This window comes from Bombus pascuorum, chromosome 9, assembly GCF_905332965.1.
Source record: "Bombus pascuorum chromosome 9, iyBomPasc1.1, whole genome shotgun sequence".
Classification (NCBI taxonomy): Eukaryota; Metazoa; Arthropoda; class Insecta; order Hymenoptera; family Apidae; genus Bombus; species Bombus pascuorum.
Window position 1 is genome coordinate 504892 of NC_083496.1, and position 19582 is coordinate 524473.

Genomic DNA, 19582 nt, shown 5'->3' on the forward strand with positions numbered 1-19582 from the left:
AGCAAATATTAATGATGCAAAATCTACCTGCCCAATGATAAGTTCTAAGTATTGTTTATTCGATTATTTTTTTTTTTTTTTACAAATCCATTTTGTTTTGTCATTTCATTCAGTATCGTTCGGATCTCGTGTAAAAGGGATCCATGTCCATTTCTTTTATTTTATACATAAACAAAATTATATCGAGACGATTCGAAACATAACAGCTTTTGTGTATATGCTGTACGTAAATTTTAAATAGACTTAGAATTTATCAGTGCATAAACGCTAACACTGTTCGTTTTCTATTTCGTATTATCATGTTTTTTCCTCCTTCAAAAAACAATATTCTTGTAAAACTATATACCATTATAAGAACTCGAACGATTAAACGCCCCTAATCCTCGCAGATGGTTTGATTCGGAGAAAGTATCAAGAGTTATTTCATATCTATACAATTATTCTGCAATTATCCTGCAAAAGAAAAGTTAAGTGCAAAATCACCAAGTGTATGTGTCGAACGTTTGTATAAGAGACTTTTTTCCTTTATATTTTATATTGCAGTTCTTTTCGTGCATTGGATACACCCTGTGTTCGCTTTCAGTGCATGATTTCTTCTATCATTTGAGTCAGGGTACAATGGTAAGAGCGTTTCATTGACGCTAAAACATGTATATAAGTTCAATCCAGTCCATTAAGTCCTACTAAATCCTAATAAATATTCATTAGGAACAATAATAAAAGTTATGTACATAGGCAAATAAATATAGCGTTTATGATAAATCCTTGCTCAACGGTGTATGTTTCTTAAAAAAGATATTTCCTTAAAACAAATTTTATATATATATAAATGTAATATAATTGTATACATGTATGTATATACGTGTATACTTTCCTTTAAAGCAACTGAAGTATTAAAAGATTGTCAAATCAAAACATTGTGAAACTACTAAATTTCTCAAAGTTCTCAAAGTTCTAAAAGATATAGATAGAATATTTCATATTTCCATCTAGTTCTAATCTTTTTTGCTAAATATTTCGTCGAATAATAAATAAAGTAGTAGATTCGATTATTTTTACAGATAAATTATTTTCAACGAGGCATATAATAACAAAAATGTTTTATTACATTTTTTAAATAATGAAAATAATTACATATACGTACATACGATAAAATGAGTATGTATAAAGATTTATTTACCATTTTGTACAATTCGGTATTGCAAAATCTGTAATTCGCATATGACTCAGATGTCGCTAATAACAGGAGTATTGTGTACGAATATATTACGTGAATTAAAACATGTATGCATGTACTTGAAGTAAAATATAAAGTAAAATATAAAACTTACTGAAATATTGTACATACTAGGAGATAAAAGTAAAAAGATATATTTTATATTATACGATCAAATTTACGAAAGATAAATAACGATTTAAACTATCATAGAGGTTAACAGAACAAATTACAGTAGTATAACCACTGTAATAAAATTAACGTACCTAGAAACTTTAAAATCTAGGGACATTAATGGTAATCTATAATCGTAATTTTGCAAATTTCAAATAAATGCTTGATACGTCATAAATTATTTGGTAATTGTTCTAATTCTAAAGCGGTCACATGTCTATACACATGTGAAACGATAAGCGTATAATTAAGAAATAGTTTCGTTGGTAGTCATAACATAACGTAAGGACAAACGGGTCCTTTTTAATTACAAAAATGAAACATTACTGATACAATGATTCATTTTCTTTGACAAGTGAAATCATTCAAAAATAACGAAATGAAACAGGAAGAAACAGTTGTTTATTTATTTTATTAACATTAAATCTTTAAACAAGATATTTCCAACGATATATAAATTATTCGCCTATAGAACTGTAGAAGTTAGTTGTTTAATCAATTTCTTTTAAACGTATTATCACATCGTAATATAAGATATAGTTGCAATCGTGTTGAATGAAAAATGGCTGCAAACGTAAAAACAGGTGAGTACTGTGTACGTACCTGCCGATAGTAATAACCATCACTCGAAGAAAATTAACTGATCTGTTTAATTGAAGAAAGTATATGTATATAATAAAATACAAATATAACTTCTTATCCATATGTTTGAAATTATAATTAAATTTCATTACTACGTCATGTTTTTCATTCGTACGTCAAATCCAATATACACTACCGTTCGTGAAATTTTTAATTATTATCGTGGCGCCTCTGAATTCATATCGCGTCAAAAGATATCTAACACTTGGTAGTGGGCGTATAATCGGAACGCAGAAGCTTCATTGTTGTCAATACGGGTATTGTTTTTCGTAAATTCCTCTGTATGTTCATGTCTACGTATTTGCATTTGTGTGCATGAATATATAGAAAAGAATATATACAATAAGTATCTGTTCGTGCATTGTATGCTACGATACTAGATCTCAACGAACTTTTTTTTGAGCTATTGCTTCATTTCATGGTTTGCTTTCAGAAATGCGAATTCCTACACGTTCTGCTCCTCGTCCACCGATTAATCCAAATTCGACGGCACAAAGAAACATTATTTGGAATAGCACGTAAGTTCGATATTATGTGGTTTAACACAGATTCTTTATACTTTTTGCCATTTTCGTAGTAAATATTTTCGTTACACAAATGTAAGTATATCATATATGATGTAATGACTGGATTTCATGCAAGACGCATGTTATAAGTTTATATAGGATTTCAAACATTATCGAATTCATTGCAAAATTTAATTATCTTTTGATATTCATAGAAACAATGTTTTTGGATCTTCGTTAATGCAACAACCTATTCAGAAGAAAAAGCCACCACCTCGGCCACCGCCGCCAAAATTTAATCAAAATTACTCGCAAACACAAAAGGAAAAGTTAAAAAAGCCAGTATGTAAGACATCTATTAAATTAACATTTTACAGTTAATAAACATTATCTAATGCTGTTTATATGGTATTTGAGTAGGTAAGACCTACAGAACTTTTGACTAATCTTTTCGGAAGAAAGAAAAGCGAACATTCGAGCATAACACAGTTAAATAGTCAAGTACACAATACGATATTACAATCGGAAAACACAAATGGACCAATTTGTCTAATAGATTTTAGTCCACCTGGATCTCCGACATTTACGACTCGATCGAGTAGCGATGGTGTTAGCATTGATAGCTTTGGCAGCGATGGAAACTCAAATCCATCTGCATTTACAAGTAGTGGGAATACATCTCAAACAGAAAGTGCCTTTGAAGATGATTTTGATTTTTTTGGAATATCTAATAAAAAAGCATCGCAAAATGATCCATGGAAAATTAATTCAACGACAGATCCGTTTGGACCATTGGAAGTAACTAATCATAATACATTACAATCTGTAAAACATGTGGGGGATGCAAGCTTTTTTGCTTTTAATACAAACAATCATACAAATAACCAGGCATCTTTCAATCAAACATCTTTGAAAAATACTCAATCAATGCCAACTATAATTCGCGCAAAACCACCCAAACCCCCAGCTCCAAAAGTTTTACAAACGAAAATACAGCGAAAGATTAATAACATCGAAATTGACTCAAGATGTTCAAACAAAATAGTGCCTTCTGCTAAACCAATGACATTAGATTTATCTAATTCATGGCAAAATGATTCTAAAGATAACCCTTCACCTCCGATGCCCACAATACCACCACCTGCACCACCTCTGGAATATTTAGCAGAAATAAATAACGATCTTTCAGTAAGTAATTATAATTCGCTCTATACTTATTGCTTTATCAAAATAATTAGTATTCTCCTATTTTTAGGTCAGCAATGAAGAACCTTACGGCATTGCTCTATATGATTTTCCATTAATACATGCGGACGATTTACCTTTCAAGCAAGGTGATATAATATATTTAATTAGAAAAATTAATGAAGATTGGATGGAGGGTAGAATAGAAAATCAACAAGGAATATTTCCTATTAATTTTATTGATATAAAAGTACCATTGCCCGGTGTCCCAGACAATATAGTTACCGCTATCTACCCTTTTAAAGGTGAAACACCAGAAGATTTAGTATTTGATGTAAGTTAGTTTGATGCAAAATTGACGATTATCATTTGCTCGCTTAGACATCATTCTTATATTAATATACATTATTATAATTAATATGAATAATATAAATTAATATAAATATTCTGTTAATATGCAGAAAAGAATAACGATGATCTATTTTCTCCTGCTATTTATTATCATTAAAAATTAATTATTTTGCTCTAATTATCTGCACTTTTTTTTATCAAGTTTATTGTACTGCTAAAGTATGAAAAATCCCATTACGTTTACTGATTACACATTTACTACCTATACTTACATATTTGTATCTTACTGTATAATAGTTATCTTAATTTCATTTTATTTATATATCTATATATATGTTGTAGGAAGGAGAAAAAATTACAGTTTTATCAAGGATATCGCAAGATTGGTTATATGGTGAGTGTAAAGATCGAAAAGGACAATTTCCGGTAAATTACGTAAATAGAATCCCATGTAATCTTCCTTTACACATGGAAAATTAATGTTTCGCATGTTTTCTCATATTATAAATGATTATATGTCAGTGATTTGTATATTGCTAATTTTATTCTTACTAATATTTTTGTAATGGTATTTTCATGAAGCAAGGAATGAAAGATTTAGAATTTATTCAGTCATGGATACTAAATGGAGACTAAATTTGTAGAATTTCTATTTACAACAAGACTGAGTTATATGCAAGTGTGCATTGCCTTGTGAAAGAGGAAGAAAGAATTTCAAGAACATATTTTTACTAGATTTTTAAATTGTACTTTTGAAGATGAAAGATTTACATTTTGAAACTTTTTACGATAAAAAGAGTAGACTAATATTACATTTCAATTTTTTCAAAAGTAACTAATTTTTACATCACTAATATTTATAGATGTCTTAAATATTATTTTTCCGGAAGAAAATTAGTAATACAAATAAAACGTATTTTACCATCGTCAAAGTATTCAAATATCAAGCATTAATAATATTCCTTAATTGTGTAATATATATTTTTATACAGGATGACTCTTCTGCTAATTAAGTTAAAGACAATGCTGCTAATAGTACATCCAATCGTATACAATCGTTATCATTTCATATATGTATATGTATAAGTATACATGGTAGCCTCTTTCCTAAACAGTGGTGATTCCTGGTAATGATGTTAACGTTAACGCTCTTCTGGTGTTATATACGTGTATCGTCAACACATATACGTAATTTGTAATGGCAAATGATAAGATAATATGTATATCTATGAAATGGTCAGCAATGTTATCTTTGGCTTAACTAGTGAGATCATCTCGTAAATTAAAATGCACTTAGTGCAAAAATATGAAAAAATGTATATATGAAACTTTGTAATAATTTTCTATTTCTTAACAGAAATTTCAATATAATTACGCACAGAATTGAAATTGAGATATTTCAATATCAAATTTCAGCAAATCCTATTTGCCTTTATGATTTAAACTTTATTTAAGTTGTTATTTCTTATGTAATAGAGAATGTAACATTTCTATTATCAATATTTTTGAATAACATTTCTTTGTAAATTTCTCTAACTGATTATTAAGTGTAGATAAATCCTAGACTTATTAATAAATTTAATAAGTTAATATATTTGTTTAATAAATAATAATTATAAATAAATATTTATACAATATGCAACATAACATAATTAACATGTAAAACGAATAATTATATTTTTTCATATGTACATAAAATATTTAAAACTTACTAGGTTTAACACAGAATTATAATTAAACCTGTAATGTTTCACTATTATTGTTTCAACAATTATTCTGTTTAACGTATCCTATATTATGTTAGAATGATCAAAATTACATATTAATTAGTAAAGGTAATAAAAAGGTAACAACAATTTTTCTATTGAGAAACATGTGTATGTTAACTTCATACTTAAATATGTTACACATATCAAATTGTATTTTATAATATGTATTTAAAATGTATTTCTATTTATGTTTAGTATATGAATATGCAATATCCATATACTACACATATACTAAGCATATATGGAATCTGAGTATGTCAAATTTAAATTATTCATTATAGTTAAATATCGCATATATTAATGTAAATACTTAATTACACATTTATTACAATGAAACATATTTGCAAACCAAATTTGTGCATATTTTAGTAATTAAAAAAGGAAGATATATATTCTAAAACGTGTGTGCGTATAAATAGATGTTCTTCAATTGTAATATGTAGTAAATTATTTTAAAATTTTTGGAAATTTCGTAGAAGATTTCAATTGCAGTATTAGCAAGCAATAATTTTATCAATTTCATAATTTATATTGAAGCCAGATATCCGAATTATAAAATGAATTTAAACAAACAAAATTATAATAATTATAGTTTATTATATCTACATTTTTATGAACATAATGTAGAAAATTTTAGTTTCTAAACTTATTTCAACATATACAATGTGATATTTGGTTGCATTAGTAATCATTTTGGCTCTAGTTCTGAAAGAAATCAGTGGTCGATCGACATAAAATTTGAAAGGGATTGAAGGAGGGAAGGGGATGTAGATCTTATTTAAAAATTTTAACTATGGATATTTATTCATTTCCGAAATATTGATAAAAAAACTTTCTTCAATGCTATACATATATATAGCAACTGTTTTCGCTGTAGTAGTCGTTGAATGTCGAGTGCGTCGAGTGCTGATTGTGAAGCAGCTAATGACGCAACAGCGATATCGACCTCAGTATGTATACGGTGTCCTACCTAAAATCCGTCCGCCTGTTTTTAGACTAAGTTATGTTTTAATCTCCGTGGTCGTAAAATGTTGGGTTAATATACCGTGTGTGTGTGTGTGTGTGTTTGCGTGTCGTGTGTGTACTACATAACCAGTAATCGACCTTAGTTATCAAATTATATATAAAAATATCCTGTCGTCTCACAGCGGCTAGTATTTGATTACTTAATCAGTTCAAAAAATAATTAAATAGAAAATAAAATATCCTTTAAACAACTGAAACTACAATAACCTATTTTACGTGGGACACTGTATAGATACTGAAGTGACATCGCTATTGCATCATCGACAATTCGACAATTGAGGATAGGTACCAGAGAATACCTACCAGCGAAGACGGTTGATTAGTAATTAGTAACATCTATATAGACACCATTCAATATATAGTATCGAAAGCTTTTATTAATAACTCAAAAACTAATAAATAACCACAGCTAAAATTTTAAATTTGGGATCCACCCCTCCCCTTTTCTCTCTCTCTCTCTCTCTCTCTCTCTCTCTCCCTCTATCAAATTTCGTATCGATCGGTCATTGTGATCTCTTTTAGAAGAACATCCATCATTTTTATCATGTGTGTAAAATAAATTATTTAATGTGATACATAATATTAATAATATGATATACTTTCTAGAAATATGTAATAGAAAATTCAAGTTTTGTAAATTATGAAAATATGTAATAAAATTAGTGAAAATATAAACAAGGAAGAATACTCCTACCAAAAGTGATATAAGTAAAGTGATAAAATTTGACATGAAATATATAACAGTGTACATATTCAATAAAAATATGTGGATATACAAACATTTTTGCAATGTTTAATGCTAACAGTCTTTATAAAGTTGATTTATATATTCTTTACATTAAGTGTTTGCAGTAGTGGTACTATTATTTTGCGCAGAAACACTTCCAGAGGTAGGGTGTTCACCAAGCGTGATAGCTCTTATTAGTAATACGTTCGGAGACTGTGCGGGTTTTAAATGTGTAGGATATTTTGAACACAATATACATTTGTTGATATGTTTAGAAAAGATTGAAAAGATTACAATTTTATGTCGTTTTAATGTCTGTATGACTACGTTTCTAAATTTTTCACCTGTCAGACAATATAAAAAGAAATTAATTGCAAAATTCCAATGATATATATGAAAGCATAAACCGCGACACCACTTTAATAACATTTTTTCTTTTAACCTGAAAAATAATTAATAATTGTAAAATACAAAGTTATCAATTATATTAAAAGCATACGCAATAATAAGCAAGCATATATTATACGCATATTCTAAAATCTATACCAGTGTATATATTCCGCTTTTCTTTTCATCTCAGTATCGGGAAATTTAATCAAAATGACATCCCAATAAAGTTCCAAAGTTTCAACTATACCAAGGGGTAATAGTAATACTAAATAAACAGTTGATACTACAAATAATATTCTAAAAGTATGATGTACTTTGTTTGTTTTATGTCTGAAATTTTCTAAGAAATAACGTCATGAAATGTATTCGTTTTTCTTTAATTACACAAATCTACTTAAATAATTTACTTACGAGTTAACTGACAGTGAATTTTTTCAGTTTTTTTCATGAGTATAATCAGTAAAATATTTCCAATAAATATAAAAAGTAAAGGTAACCAAGTTGATAATGCAATATAAAAGTACATAGCACTACCCCATGGTTTTATTTTCTTTTGGCATGGTATAAATTCAAAAACACTGTCTGTTTCATAGCCTGTAAATTAAATGAAATACATTTCTGACATAACACATTGTATGGAAATTTGAATTTTTACCTCCCGAATATAATTTTGTTAATGATATTATAAAGCTGACACATATCAAAATAGTAATAGTTATTGTTCCCGAAGAATTGTTATAACGACCATATATTCCAAAAGGAAACATTATAGCAAATACTCGTGTCCATGTAAGAACTACAACTAGCCAAGTAGATGTAAATTGAAAGAATTCCATAGTAATAGAGTTCAAACTGCATAGAAATCTACTAGCCTAAAAAAATGATATACTTAAGTTTCTAATTATATGGGTAAGATATATGTAATTATCTAATATAATTGCTTACCATGAAAAGATTATTAACAAATATAAAATGTGACTTTGCAATACCTACGGCATAATTAAATACTAATGCTCCGTTATCAGATAAGGCAAGTGCCTTTAAATAAAGTGACAAATTTGATTCACAAAGTATAGGTGTACTTAATATTACAAAAGAAATAGTATTTAACATTACACCTATGTAAAAAATAAATTATTTATTATAGTACAATAAACTATATTAACTTTACATATATATATATATATATCATACAAAGTAGCAAATTATCGTATAATAATAAGATGGAAGACTATTCTCCTTTTTTTACTCACCGAGCATTATAATAAATGGTGTTACGTAGCCAAGTAAAAAGCGTACAAATTTAACAAATGGTTGTAATGATAACCAGTAAAAACGGATTTCACAAGGCCATACAATTTCTAAATCGGATTGTGAAAAATTGTAGAGAAAATCCAAAGTTGTTATTGGTAATGGGCATGTTAAATTTTCTTTAATGTAAGAACTATATAACAAATATAAATATGTAGATGGAAACATACAATAATCTTTATTTATTAATTATATTTTTAATTAATTACATTTCAAAATTTTTATAAAATTCTCACCTGATTTCATCTTTTACTGAAATTTCAGTAGACTCTATTGATTGTAGCAATACATTTAACATTAACATGGATTGCAGATTTATATTGGTAAGTGAAACCATTTGTATACATATACATGTACTTTATGAAGATACGACAAAATTTTATACTGTAATATCTAAAAATATATATTTTACATATTTTAATGATGAATATATATTACAAAAAATATGTTGTTAAGTGTTAATTGTGATAATTTAGTCCGTGAAAACCTCAAAAAATATGTTTTTACTTAAAATTTATATACCACCTTCTGTCAAACACCTTTTCACTACCATGACTAATAATGATGTCTTACTTCTCATTAAGATCTGCAAAGGCACCTGTCGTCAATTATCATAACATAGAATTATTCTTAGCAAATATCATTTCAATGCAGATAACAGCTTATAAGACTTATATATGACTAGAAACAGACCTGCATTTTGTGTACTCTTAAATACAGATCTACATATTCAATGATGAGAGTTTGTATAATATATATGTATATATGTATATTTTTTTTTAACTTTCTGACAAGCTCCTTTTTTAAACTATAGCCACAATGATATGATAAAATGAAAGAAATTAATATTATTATACATATAAGAAAAGGTTTCTTATACAGCAAATTAAATATTGTAAAATAATGTATTTGTTATAAAAAAATAGTAATATTTAAAAGAAAATTCCTTTAACAGAGCTAAATATCTGATATACACTAAAAGAATTTTTATTTTTTTATCAACGAATTATTTTTAATAAAAGTCTAAATAATAGTTTATTTATTATTATTTACTTATTATTTATTTTAAATTGTAGTCTTATTTATTAATTTAAGCTATAGGCAATAGTTTAATGTAAAATTAATATAATAACAAATTTAATACATATTGATATACAAAAGACAGTGTTAGTTAATGAGAACTTTTATTTTAATAATTAGATATATTTGTTGGGTAGTAATTATCATTATTTTATGGAAATATAATTTGCAATATATTTTCTGTATATAGTGTATACATATAGAATTCGGATAATCCACAACAGAAAGGCACATTAAAATTATGGTAGACTGATAGTTATTTTTGTAAAAACATTGAACACTGTTTTTCTTTTGTTGTAATAGTAATAAATCATATATTTTATAAATCATATATATTATTCATAACAAACTTTCTAACGTTTCTATGTATTCTATACTTCTTTGAAAAATTATTTCATTAGGTTCAATAAATAAAATTCTATTTGTTTTCAACAATTTTCTAAAAAATTTCTTTATTACATTCTTATGAAACACACTTAATGTACTATGGTAAATACAACAAAAATGACATTACACTTCTAGAGACATTATTTTTAATTATTTGTTCTGCCTATCAAAAATATATCCCCCTTATTTCATAAATTTTGTATCTGCCTAAGAATATTATATAAATTGGCTTCAGATCTGATATTCTTCTGTCTTTTTCATATCAATCCTTTCTATTGTCTATGATAATACCAATATGTAAATAAGTTCAGCTGTATCTCAAAGAATAATCTTTTTTCAACAATAATGTTTATTTCTCCATGTACTAGTGAATTCGTCAAATCCAATATACTTTTCAAAACAATTTTATTATTTCTTCATTTTGAAATTCTCCTCCTTAAAATTATTAATTATTTATAGCATTTTACTTTTTAAATATGTAAGTTTCTTAACATATTTACAATCACATATGTAAATATATGTAATACAATTTATCTACAAAAAAGTACGATTCAAGAAATTAACTATGCATTCTACTTATATGTGTGTGTGAAAAAAAAATAAAAATGCAGTTTTTAATTTCCATTGAGTTATTAAATACAATAACATCAATTAATGAAAAAATAAATCCATATCTCTTTATTTGTAAACAATTTTTGATTGTTTTGTTTATCAAAACACAGTTTTTAAAACACATTTAAGTTCATATACTTACAAACATTAAGAAATACTTGCACTATCCAAATAAAAAAGGGGAAAAAAGGAGTAAAACGAATGAATAAGCATTGATAATTACAAACATATGAATTACAAATATATAGTGTAAAAGCATGTTGACCGTTACAGTTATCAATTCTGCACAATTCTACATTAATTATATTTTTTAAACACACAAAACATCAAGAATATTTACATTCATGGTTCCATTGCACAGTACATCTCAAGTGAAGTATCAACAATTTACATAACTCACATAATTTGGAATGGAATAATATTGTTAACTAATGCAGCTTCTACTGTTTCATAATATTCGATGAAATAATCATTATATTTATTTATTAGTAAGTTAAAAATTATGTTCCCAAACTGGTGTTCACATGAATTATTGTACGGATACTAAATTACTGTTGTAATGTGAAGCATCATAATTAATAATTTTGCAAATTAAGTACATCCCTTAGAAAGATATTTATTGTGTTTATTAAGCTAGAAACTCAGATGTATGTGATTTTTGAGACATATGTAGGATATATGTTTAAGTTGAAAACTAGTCTTGTATTCTCAATCACAGCCACTGAATAGAAAGAAAAATACTTCTAATGCTTTCCAAATTTCTAACATATGTCCTATCCATTTTTCTACAATTTTTCTACACTTCATTATATCTATATCCAGAGCTTATTTTTATTTCTTATGTATCAACGAAAATTTTCGCTCATAAAATAGAGTTTCTATATAGAGAAGTGCCTGTACAGAACCATATAATGTGATATACAATATTACAGAACAAAAATATTCATTAAAATTTTAAGTAAACAATATAATGATTGATAATTGAATGAATTTTAATACTGTACAGTGATTGTATTTTTTATTTTTTCAAAACCACTCATTTTCTGTAAAACTGGCTATGAATAATTAACAAATTAATTCTTCCTTTTTTTCTAATGCAAAATAGTTTATTCCACATTATATGTAAAAGACTTATATTTCAATTGAAGGTAATATCACCATCTCTTGATAGCAACAATATGTTTACTACGTTAAATTATATTAAATTCATGTCAAAAAGTAAAACAGACACATATTTGTATGTATTGTATTTTCTAATATCACCTTGGTAAGAAATCAACCTATAGACAAAACAAGTTTTTATATTGTATACATTAATATGTACAAACGAGTATCTGTATTTTGCATCTTTTAATGGTATAAGGGCTATATGATAGTTATTTCTCACCCTTGAATCACAAATACTTTGTAAACCATTCGTTGTACTATATCAGATTAATTTCTTACCTGAAAGCTTAATATCTAATTGAAATGTAGATTTTAAAAAATTATTAACAAGGGAACAAAAATTGTTCAAAATAGTTACGTTTTAATGACTAGTAAACTAGATATCAAGCAGTGCTTTTAAAATACGTTTATAATCCCATTTGTAATTTTTTCTGTGCAAACTGATAAATATTTGCTAATATTCTTTTTCATTAAATAACTGAAAATCATAAGCAGATCGATCTCTTTTTATAAAAGATGAGTACATAAATTGTTGTGATTTTGTACCTGTTAAGATAGATGTTAGGGAATAAGACTAAGATAACATAACTGATCCGCATTCGTATCTCATTATTGTACTGTGCAATCCTACATATAATATTTACAAAAATAAGCATCCCACAAGTGCCTCCTGTAATGACACTTAATTTCTCTTATTTTACAATTAAGCCAGAAGCCGTTGGCTTTTTACATCTTAAAGTTGCACTAATTTATTATGTGCATAAGTCATACGAGTATCCAGATCTTTTCTTTAGTCAGGTTTATATATGGGTATCTTTGGAATAAATTCAATTAAAAGAACCTGAAATATAAAAGGTGAAAACAAATAAGTGTGTGTTTATATGTAAACATTGGATTTGTGTTTAAGATTAGTTCAGACAATGATGTAACTAAAAGTATAAGCTTATTTATACTAATAAGCTTTCAACTATTTACATAATCAAAAAAGGGAATTTGTGTGGATATGTGTTCTTCCTTAAGAAATAGATAATATAATAACAGATTTGATCTCTATGAATTTAAATAAAGAAACTAATTGTAATACAAATTAAATAACTAAGATTAAATCTTAAAACAAGAAATATAAAAATATAGTAATTTTAATTTATCTTTATGCTTACTTACATATTCCATCATGGATGAAGTGTCACATCTTTGTTTTGCTAATCTCCAATGTAATCCAAGTGTGTGATATAACCTACTATTCTCCCACTCTAATAATTTATTTAAAGAATGTCGTGTCTATAAATAGTAAGATAAAAATTGTTTATATTATATATATATATATATATATTACATACCTCATTTTATATTTCATATATTGGTCAATTTACAGGAAAGGGGCCTCAGCATCTATTTTAATAGCATTTATTTTAATTGTTTTGTTTGTATGTATAAACAATGGAAAAAATAAAAAGACTGAAAATTTGGGTCCAGATCATTTCCAAAAATATAAAACCATCCAAAAAAGAAAAGTTGAGAAAAAATATTAAAAAAATGTAATAGTTATAAATACATATTGAATTTTTAATATAAATTTTTATTAAGGTATATGTGTGTGGAGGAGGGGGGCTTTTCACTCAAATGTTCATTGCAATGGTTCATGTGAGTATATTAATTTAGACTAGATAAATCTTTAGCTAGTGTAAGTTAGTTAACATTGTCCTTATGATAGTAATTTATCCATGATGCCATCTTTAAGTGATCTATATAAATTTCTCTATTTTAGCAACAACACTTCAAGTTTTTCTCTATTTTCCTTCACTTCTGAACATTTTTTATCTTTTTGAAGGTGATCTGAATCCAACTTCCAATTGTTTATAAGCATAAGCAAAGCAATTAAAACATATCCCATAAAACAGACCCATAAAAATCGATTATAAGGCCTTTTTTCTACAAGCGCACTCATATGTTTTATTACAAAATTTCATCATAGATAGAAACTTACACAAAACAAGTATATTTTTTACAAAGATTAAATATTTACCCTTTTACTCAAACAAATAACAGGCCAAAGAGAACATCCTAATGTACAACAACAACAAACGCAACCACAAAATAACCACTTAACATTAACTGGTAATGTTTTTTTCAGTACACTGTTTATTCTCATAATAGTTGCTTTAAATTCTTCTGGAGCAATACGAGACACCAAGCCATTTGGAAATTCTAAATCAAAACGATTACTAAGTCCAAATCTAAAACAAATAATTACAATTTTAGTATATTAATTCACTTATAAGTAATTACATGAGTTATACGACACAAAAAATTATTCCGCTTGAGCTCTTTGTTATAAAAATAAGATTACAGGAAAATTATAAAAAAACAAATTTTATTGAATTTTATGTCTTGCAATCATGTCTTAAATTATATATTTTTAATTGTATTATTTTTAATACGAAATTAGGATTGTCGTAAATATAGATAAAATCACACTCAGTATAAAAATAGTTCACAGCTTTGATTTCTTTGTTCTTGAAATGAAATACTGAGTTTATGTATGTAGAAAATATAAAGGATAACAGAAATTTGCTTACACAGTCATATTGCCAGCTCCGCGAATAACTATAGGATCTGGTACCATTTTCACGTACTGTTCCTCCAAATTTTGTTCATTTTCTTCTTCTTCTTCATAAATTGCATCGAAATCTGCCATTGTGCAATATTCAATGGTTCCCGCTCTATGAGCAACACGACTATATCGTCAAGACAGAACGACGTCTATTCTATTGAAATGCAGCTCTTCTTCATTTATATTTAACACGAAATTGCAACGCATACACGTTGACTTTAAGTGTTCTGGGTAAACATTTTCACGGTTAGGAGTAATAGGCCAAGCAGCAAGCTTTCAGTTGAAAGTTATTTACAACACATTCACAACACAAGACAACGCGCACTGCAGATACCCACAGCGGCCACAGCTCATCAATTTTTCATTCAATGCGATTTCAGGTTTGCCAACATTGTAATCTAGTAATGAATTAATATCGCAGGCTTCTGTTAGTAGATTAGGTAAACGACATTCATAAACTGAAGCCTAGGGAAAACCGTCCGAAAATTGAGTCGTGTCTAGTTATGAAAAATCAACATGGAAGGTCAACAAAGTCCGCATTCTTGCGAAATAGACAGAGATGAGTAGAGTATCTCTATCTCTGTCTAAAACATTCATAGCATATTAGGCACGCACATACGAAAACCTCGCTTGTCGATTTTTCACTAGTCACGACTCAATTTTGTGACAGTTTCCCCTAGCGAGAATTGAAACTTGCTTATTTGATCGTGATTCTATTCATGGAAATAGAAATCTGCCATTAATTATATTCAATCAATTTGATTCATCCAAAGTACTCAATAGAAGATACGTTTCGAAATTTTACGTATTTGGTATCACTCTTAGATGCAATAGTTCTTAAAGTAGTTCCATATCAATATTGTATTAAATCAAAACATGTTTAATACTTCACAAAGGTATCGATACCAGTTCGAATTTAATGAAGCCATCGGGTATCGATAACCGTTTGATATCGTATGAAGGTATCAATACTCGTTTGATACTTCACAAATATTGGGTTGGCACTTGTTTGATACCTTAATAGCAATATACAGATCTGTTTATATGACCGTGAACTGAACTCGCTGAACAAATTATAATACGTATCTAATAGATGGTATTGCAGGAATTTTGCATGCATTATTAAAATTTGAATACATGCTGTTTTATAAACTTCATTCTTTACATATAATTTTTTAACTTTTAACATTACTTTTTTAATATTGTCACTCAATAGAAGAATTTTGGAGAATGTTAATATAAAATCGAAAATAATCAAGTACTAGGCTTGTTAAAAATATAATAAATTTATTGCGCATTATGACAATATTGTATTAATATAAAACTTAATCAATATTTATCACACACATATCTATTTTATTCAAAACAAGATATCGTTTAACTATTAATTACATAATCTTCTCTATTCATACTCAATTCTTATTTTATATAATTTTTTATAATCTCGTAATTATAAATATTATAATTTTTTTTAGTTTTATATAAATATATTTATCCTTGCTCTATAATAAGATCTGTCATGTCACATGAAGAATTTATTTTTAACGTTTTTTCATTTGCTAAATGCAATAAAGATACAAAAGAAATTGGAAAGCTTAAAGCTTCAATATTAGTTTTAGTTAATATATCTGGCAATACTTTATAAATATCACTAAAATATTTACTACTATTCATTTTGTTACCTCTATCTTGTTGCATTGATTTTCTACTCTCTGTTTCTTGTACATCCTTCTCTGTATTATCTTTTAAACATTTCCAAATAGAATATTTTAATTGTCTCATGTCAACTTTTTTGGGACGTACACAATAAGCAATAGACAACTTATTTGTGAGTTTTGGTATAGCAACTAGATTGTCTCCAGTAAAAGGCATTTGTATTCCAAATATACCCTCATTTTCATATTGTATATCATTATCAACTGCATCATTTTCTTCATTTTGTTCATATTCCTCATTGTGGTTGTTAGAACAATGGCTTGATATATCATTTGTATTTATACAATTATAATTTTCTATGTTATCAGATAAAGCAGTAACATTTATATTATTTGCATTTCTTGAATTTTTAAGTGTTGTTGTATGAAGATATAATTTACTAGCTTGTATAATATCATAATGTTTATCTGGAGGTAATGTTAATATTTCTTCATTCCATTCTATTTTAACAGTTCTAGTATGCAGTTTAGTTAACTGACTTGGTAAAAATTTAGTATTCATGTTTTCAATCGTTTTATCATCATAACACAGTTCCATTTCCTTATTTTTCTTCTTTGCTTGTGCTTGACGACATAGTTGATTCTCAAAATTATTACTAAATAAAGTTTTTTTAAAATTAGTTGCTTTCCAGTGAGATGGGCCAGCCCAATGTATATTTAAGCTTTTTTGAATAAAGGAATATTCTGAAACTTTTGATGACACTGTATTAGTTAAAACTTTACAAAAATCCACAATATTTTCTACCTGATTAGGTATAATAGCACATCTATCTACATTTTCTTCTTCTGTCACTTCGATATCAAAATAATTCATACCAGTAGATACATGTTCATTATCATGTACTGAGTTTTCATCAAGATCAAAATGAAATCTGCTCCCATTATTTTCTTCTGGAATTATCTCATTAGGTTCATCTATCGTCCAACTAAGAAAATCAAAATAGAATAAAGGAGCACCAATTTGCATGTTTGAAAAATCTTTTATTTCTGGAATATCACACCCTGTATATTTATGTTGCAAGTCTTTGCTATTTACTGTATCTATTAAAATATCATTATAAGGATGTAGATAAAATTTGGAATTTGCATGGTTTGGCAACATCACTTGATACAACATATCTGTGGTTTGTAAATCTGCTTCCATAGTTATTAAGGAAGGTTTCTCAGTTTCAACATTCATTTTTAAAGCTTCTACAGTGGTAAATATTGTTTGTTTATTTTTTTTCTTCTTCCTTTTTTCTTGCTTTCGTTTATCTTGGCTGTTCTCTGTTGCTTCTTGACAATCCATTTCTTCCATATTATTTTGGTTCTTACTGTCTTTGTCTTGTTTTTCCAGTCCACCAATCATTTTGAGTATATCCATATGTACACCATCAACACGATATCCATAGATTTTAGTACTTACATCCAAAGATGTACTAGCTACTTGCAAATTAGACATTTTGGCATCTTTTTTCTTAATCATATATGTCATAAAATCAATCATTTCTAAGCTAAATGCATTTTTGGAATTAATTTTGTTCTCTGTACCAAGTTTTATACACTGTGATATACGGTCTGCCATTTGAGAAGCTGGCATATTCACTAGAAAACCAAGTCCCAAAGAACGTCTTCTATCATTTAAACTTGTAGAAATTGATGATGTAGTATCAGTAATTTCTCGGCGACGAGCCAAACGTTCTGCTTCATCATCATTTTCTGATAAAGCAAAACTGTTTACTTTTTGAGGAATTACAGACTTCCGTCGCAATGGAGAAGAAGAAGATGGAGAGGAATGTATAGTAGAATCCATTAATATATTTATACCCTTATAAGCTGTCATCTTGCCGCTTGGAATTTTATGAATATTAAGCTGAACTTCTTTATTCATATTCCTACAATAAATATAGAAAAATGTATATAAAACAACTCCTTTTAATATTTATATATTTTTTTATATGAATTGTGATGTTTTACTTAAAAATGTAACTTTGAAATGATTTATAGAAAATGGATTGAATTATGTAAGTAAGTGAATCAAAATTATATACAATTACCAATTTTCCAAATTTTTAAAAATACATGAATATTCCTTAAATATTCAAATGATTTATAAGATCATATAATAAAAAGAACATGTTTGTTTATATATTACCTGTGACATTCTACAATGATTATAAAAATAGAAATATGTATATTGTCAATAACATTTTTCCTTCATAATTATACATTTTTCCTTTGTAATTATATTATTCACAATAATAAAATTTAAACATGTTTAAATAAACATGTATTTTGAAAATTATAAATAAAACAGTTTGATGAAGACCATCACACAAAATAATAATGTTTTACTTTATTCTTTTTTCTATTTAATGTTCAATTACGTTTCAAAAACTTAATTAGTAATACAATTACGTTCAACATATGTATAACATCAACGCTTTACTTTCTTCAAGTTGATGCTAATAATTACATGAAATGAGGTCATACTTCATAATATATCTGAAAGACACAATATTTCTATGTGTATCATTCAAATACAATATACGTATACAAAATACAATATATCATAAAAATACATTGAGCTGTTGTTTCTCGAAAATTCTAAAAAAATTGGCGCGAAATAACTACAAAAATAGCGATCATAAAACCACGGATATCAAATTCAAGAGATTTTATCATGAAGTAATTGTTTGTAGAGTGCCGAATAACCGAATATATTTCCTAT

The 19582-nt window shown here is 27.0% G+C and overlaps 4 protein-coding genes across 7 annotated transcripts; 1 reads left to right on the plus strand and 3 right to left on the minus strand.

Moving 5' to 3' along the window:
- The first annotated feature begins 1532 nt into the window (after positions 1 to 1532).
- Positions 1533 to 4773, plus strand: LOC132910834 (sorbin and SH3 domain-containing protein 1 homolog). Of its 2 annotated transcripts, none has more exons than XM_060966919.1 (6): positions 1533 to 1974; positions 2466 to 2550; positions 2754 to 2880; positions 2959 to 3726; positions 3794 to 4057; positions 4417 to 4773. In XM_060966919.1, the coding sequence occupies exons 1-6, from the start codon at positions 1953 to 1955 to the stop codon at positions 4552 to 4554; spliced, it is 1404 nt and encodes a 467-aa protein (XP_060822902.1). In that variant the 5' UTR covers positions 1533 to 1952; the 3' UTR covers positions 4555 to 4773. The 2 variants fall into 2 exon arrangements, with proteins under 2 accessions (XP_060822902.1, XP_060822903.1); XM_060966920.1 differs by lacking the exon at positions 1533 to 1974 and adding an exon at positions 2006 to 2289.
- Positions 4774 to 7645: 2872 nt separating this feature from the next.
- LOC132910835 (FMRFamide peptide receptor frpr-18-like) lies at positions 7646 to 10298 on the minus strand. Its single transcript, XM_060966921.1, has 7 exons — positions 9534 to 10298; positions 9240 to 9430; positions 8932 to 9104; positions 8642 to 8858; positions 8398 to 8580; positions 8143 to 8326; positions 7646 to 8038 (listed from the first exon to the last, which is right to left on the minus strand). The coding sequence occupies exons 1-7, from the start codon at positions 9632 to 9634 to the stop codon at positions 7708 to 7710; spliced, it is 1380 nt and encodes a 459-aa protein (XP_060822904.1). The 5' UTR covers positions 9635 to 10298; the 3' UTR covers positions 7646 to 7707.
- Positions 10299 to 12884: 2586 nt separating this feature from the next.
- On the minus strand, positions 12885 to 15503 carry LOC132910847 (cysteine-rich hydrophobic domain-containing protein 2). Its single transcript, XM_060966942.1, has 4 exons — positions 15123 to 15503; positions 14570 to 14780; positions 13708 to 13824; positions 12885 to 13384 (listed from the first exon to the last, which is right to left on the minus strand). Exons 1-4 carry the CDS (start codon positions 15239 to 15241, stop codon positions 13334 to 13336), a joined length of 498 nt encoding a protein of 165 aa, XP_060822925.1. The 5' UTR covers positions 15242 to 15503; the 3' UTR covers positions 12885 to 13333.
- Positions 15504 to 16421: 918 nt separating this feature from the next.
- On the minus strand, positions 16422 to 19553 carry LOC132910827 (condensin complex subunit 2-like). Of its 3 annotated transcripts, none has more exons than XM_060966907.1 (3): positions 19434 to 19553; positions 19270 to 19356; positions 16422 to 18746 (listed from the first exon to the last, which is right to left on the minus strand). In XM_060966907.1, exon 3 carries the CDS (start codon positions 18740 to 18742, stop codon positions 16649 to 16651), a length of 2094 nt encoding a protein of 697 aa, XP_060822890.1. In that variant the 5' UTR covers positions 18743 to 18746; positions 19270 to 19356; positions 19434 to 19553; the 3' UTR covers positions 16422 to 16648. The 3 variants fall into 3 exon arrangements, with proteins under 3 accessions (XP_060822890.1, XP_060822888.1, XP_060822889.1); XM_060966905.1 differs by having other exon boundaries at positions 19007 to 19356; XM_060966906.1 differs by having other exon boundaries at positions 19239 to 19542.
- Between the last annotated feature and the right edge of the window lie 29 nt (positions 19554 to 19582).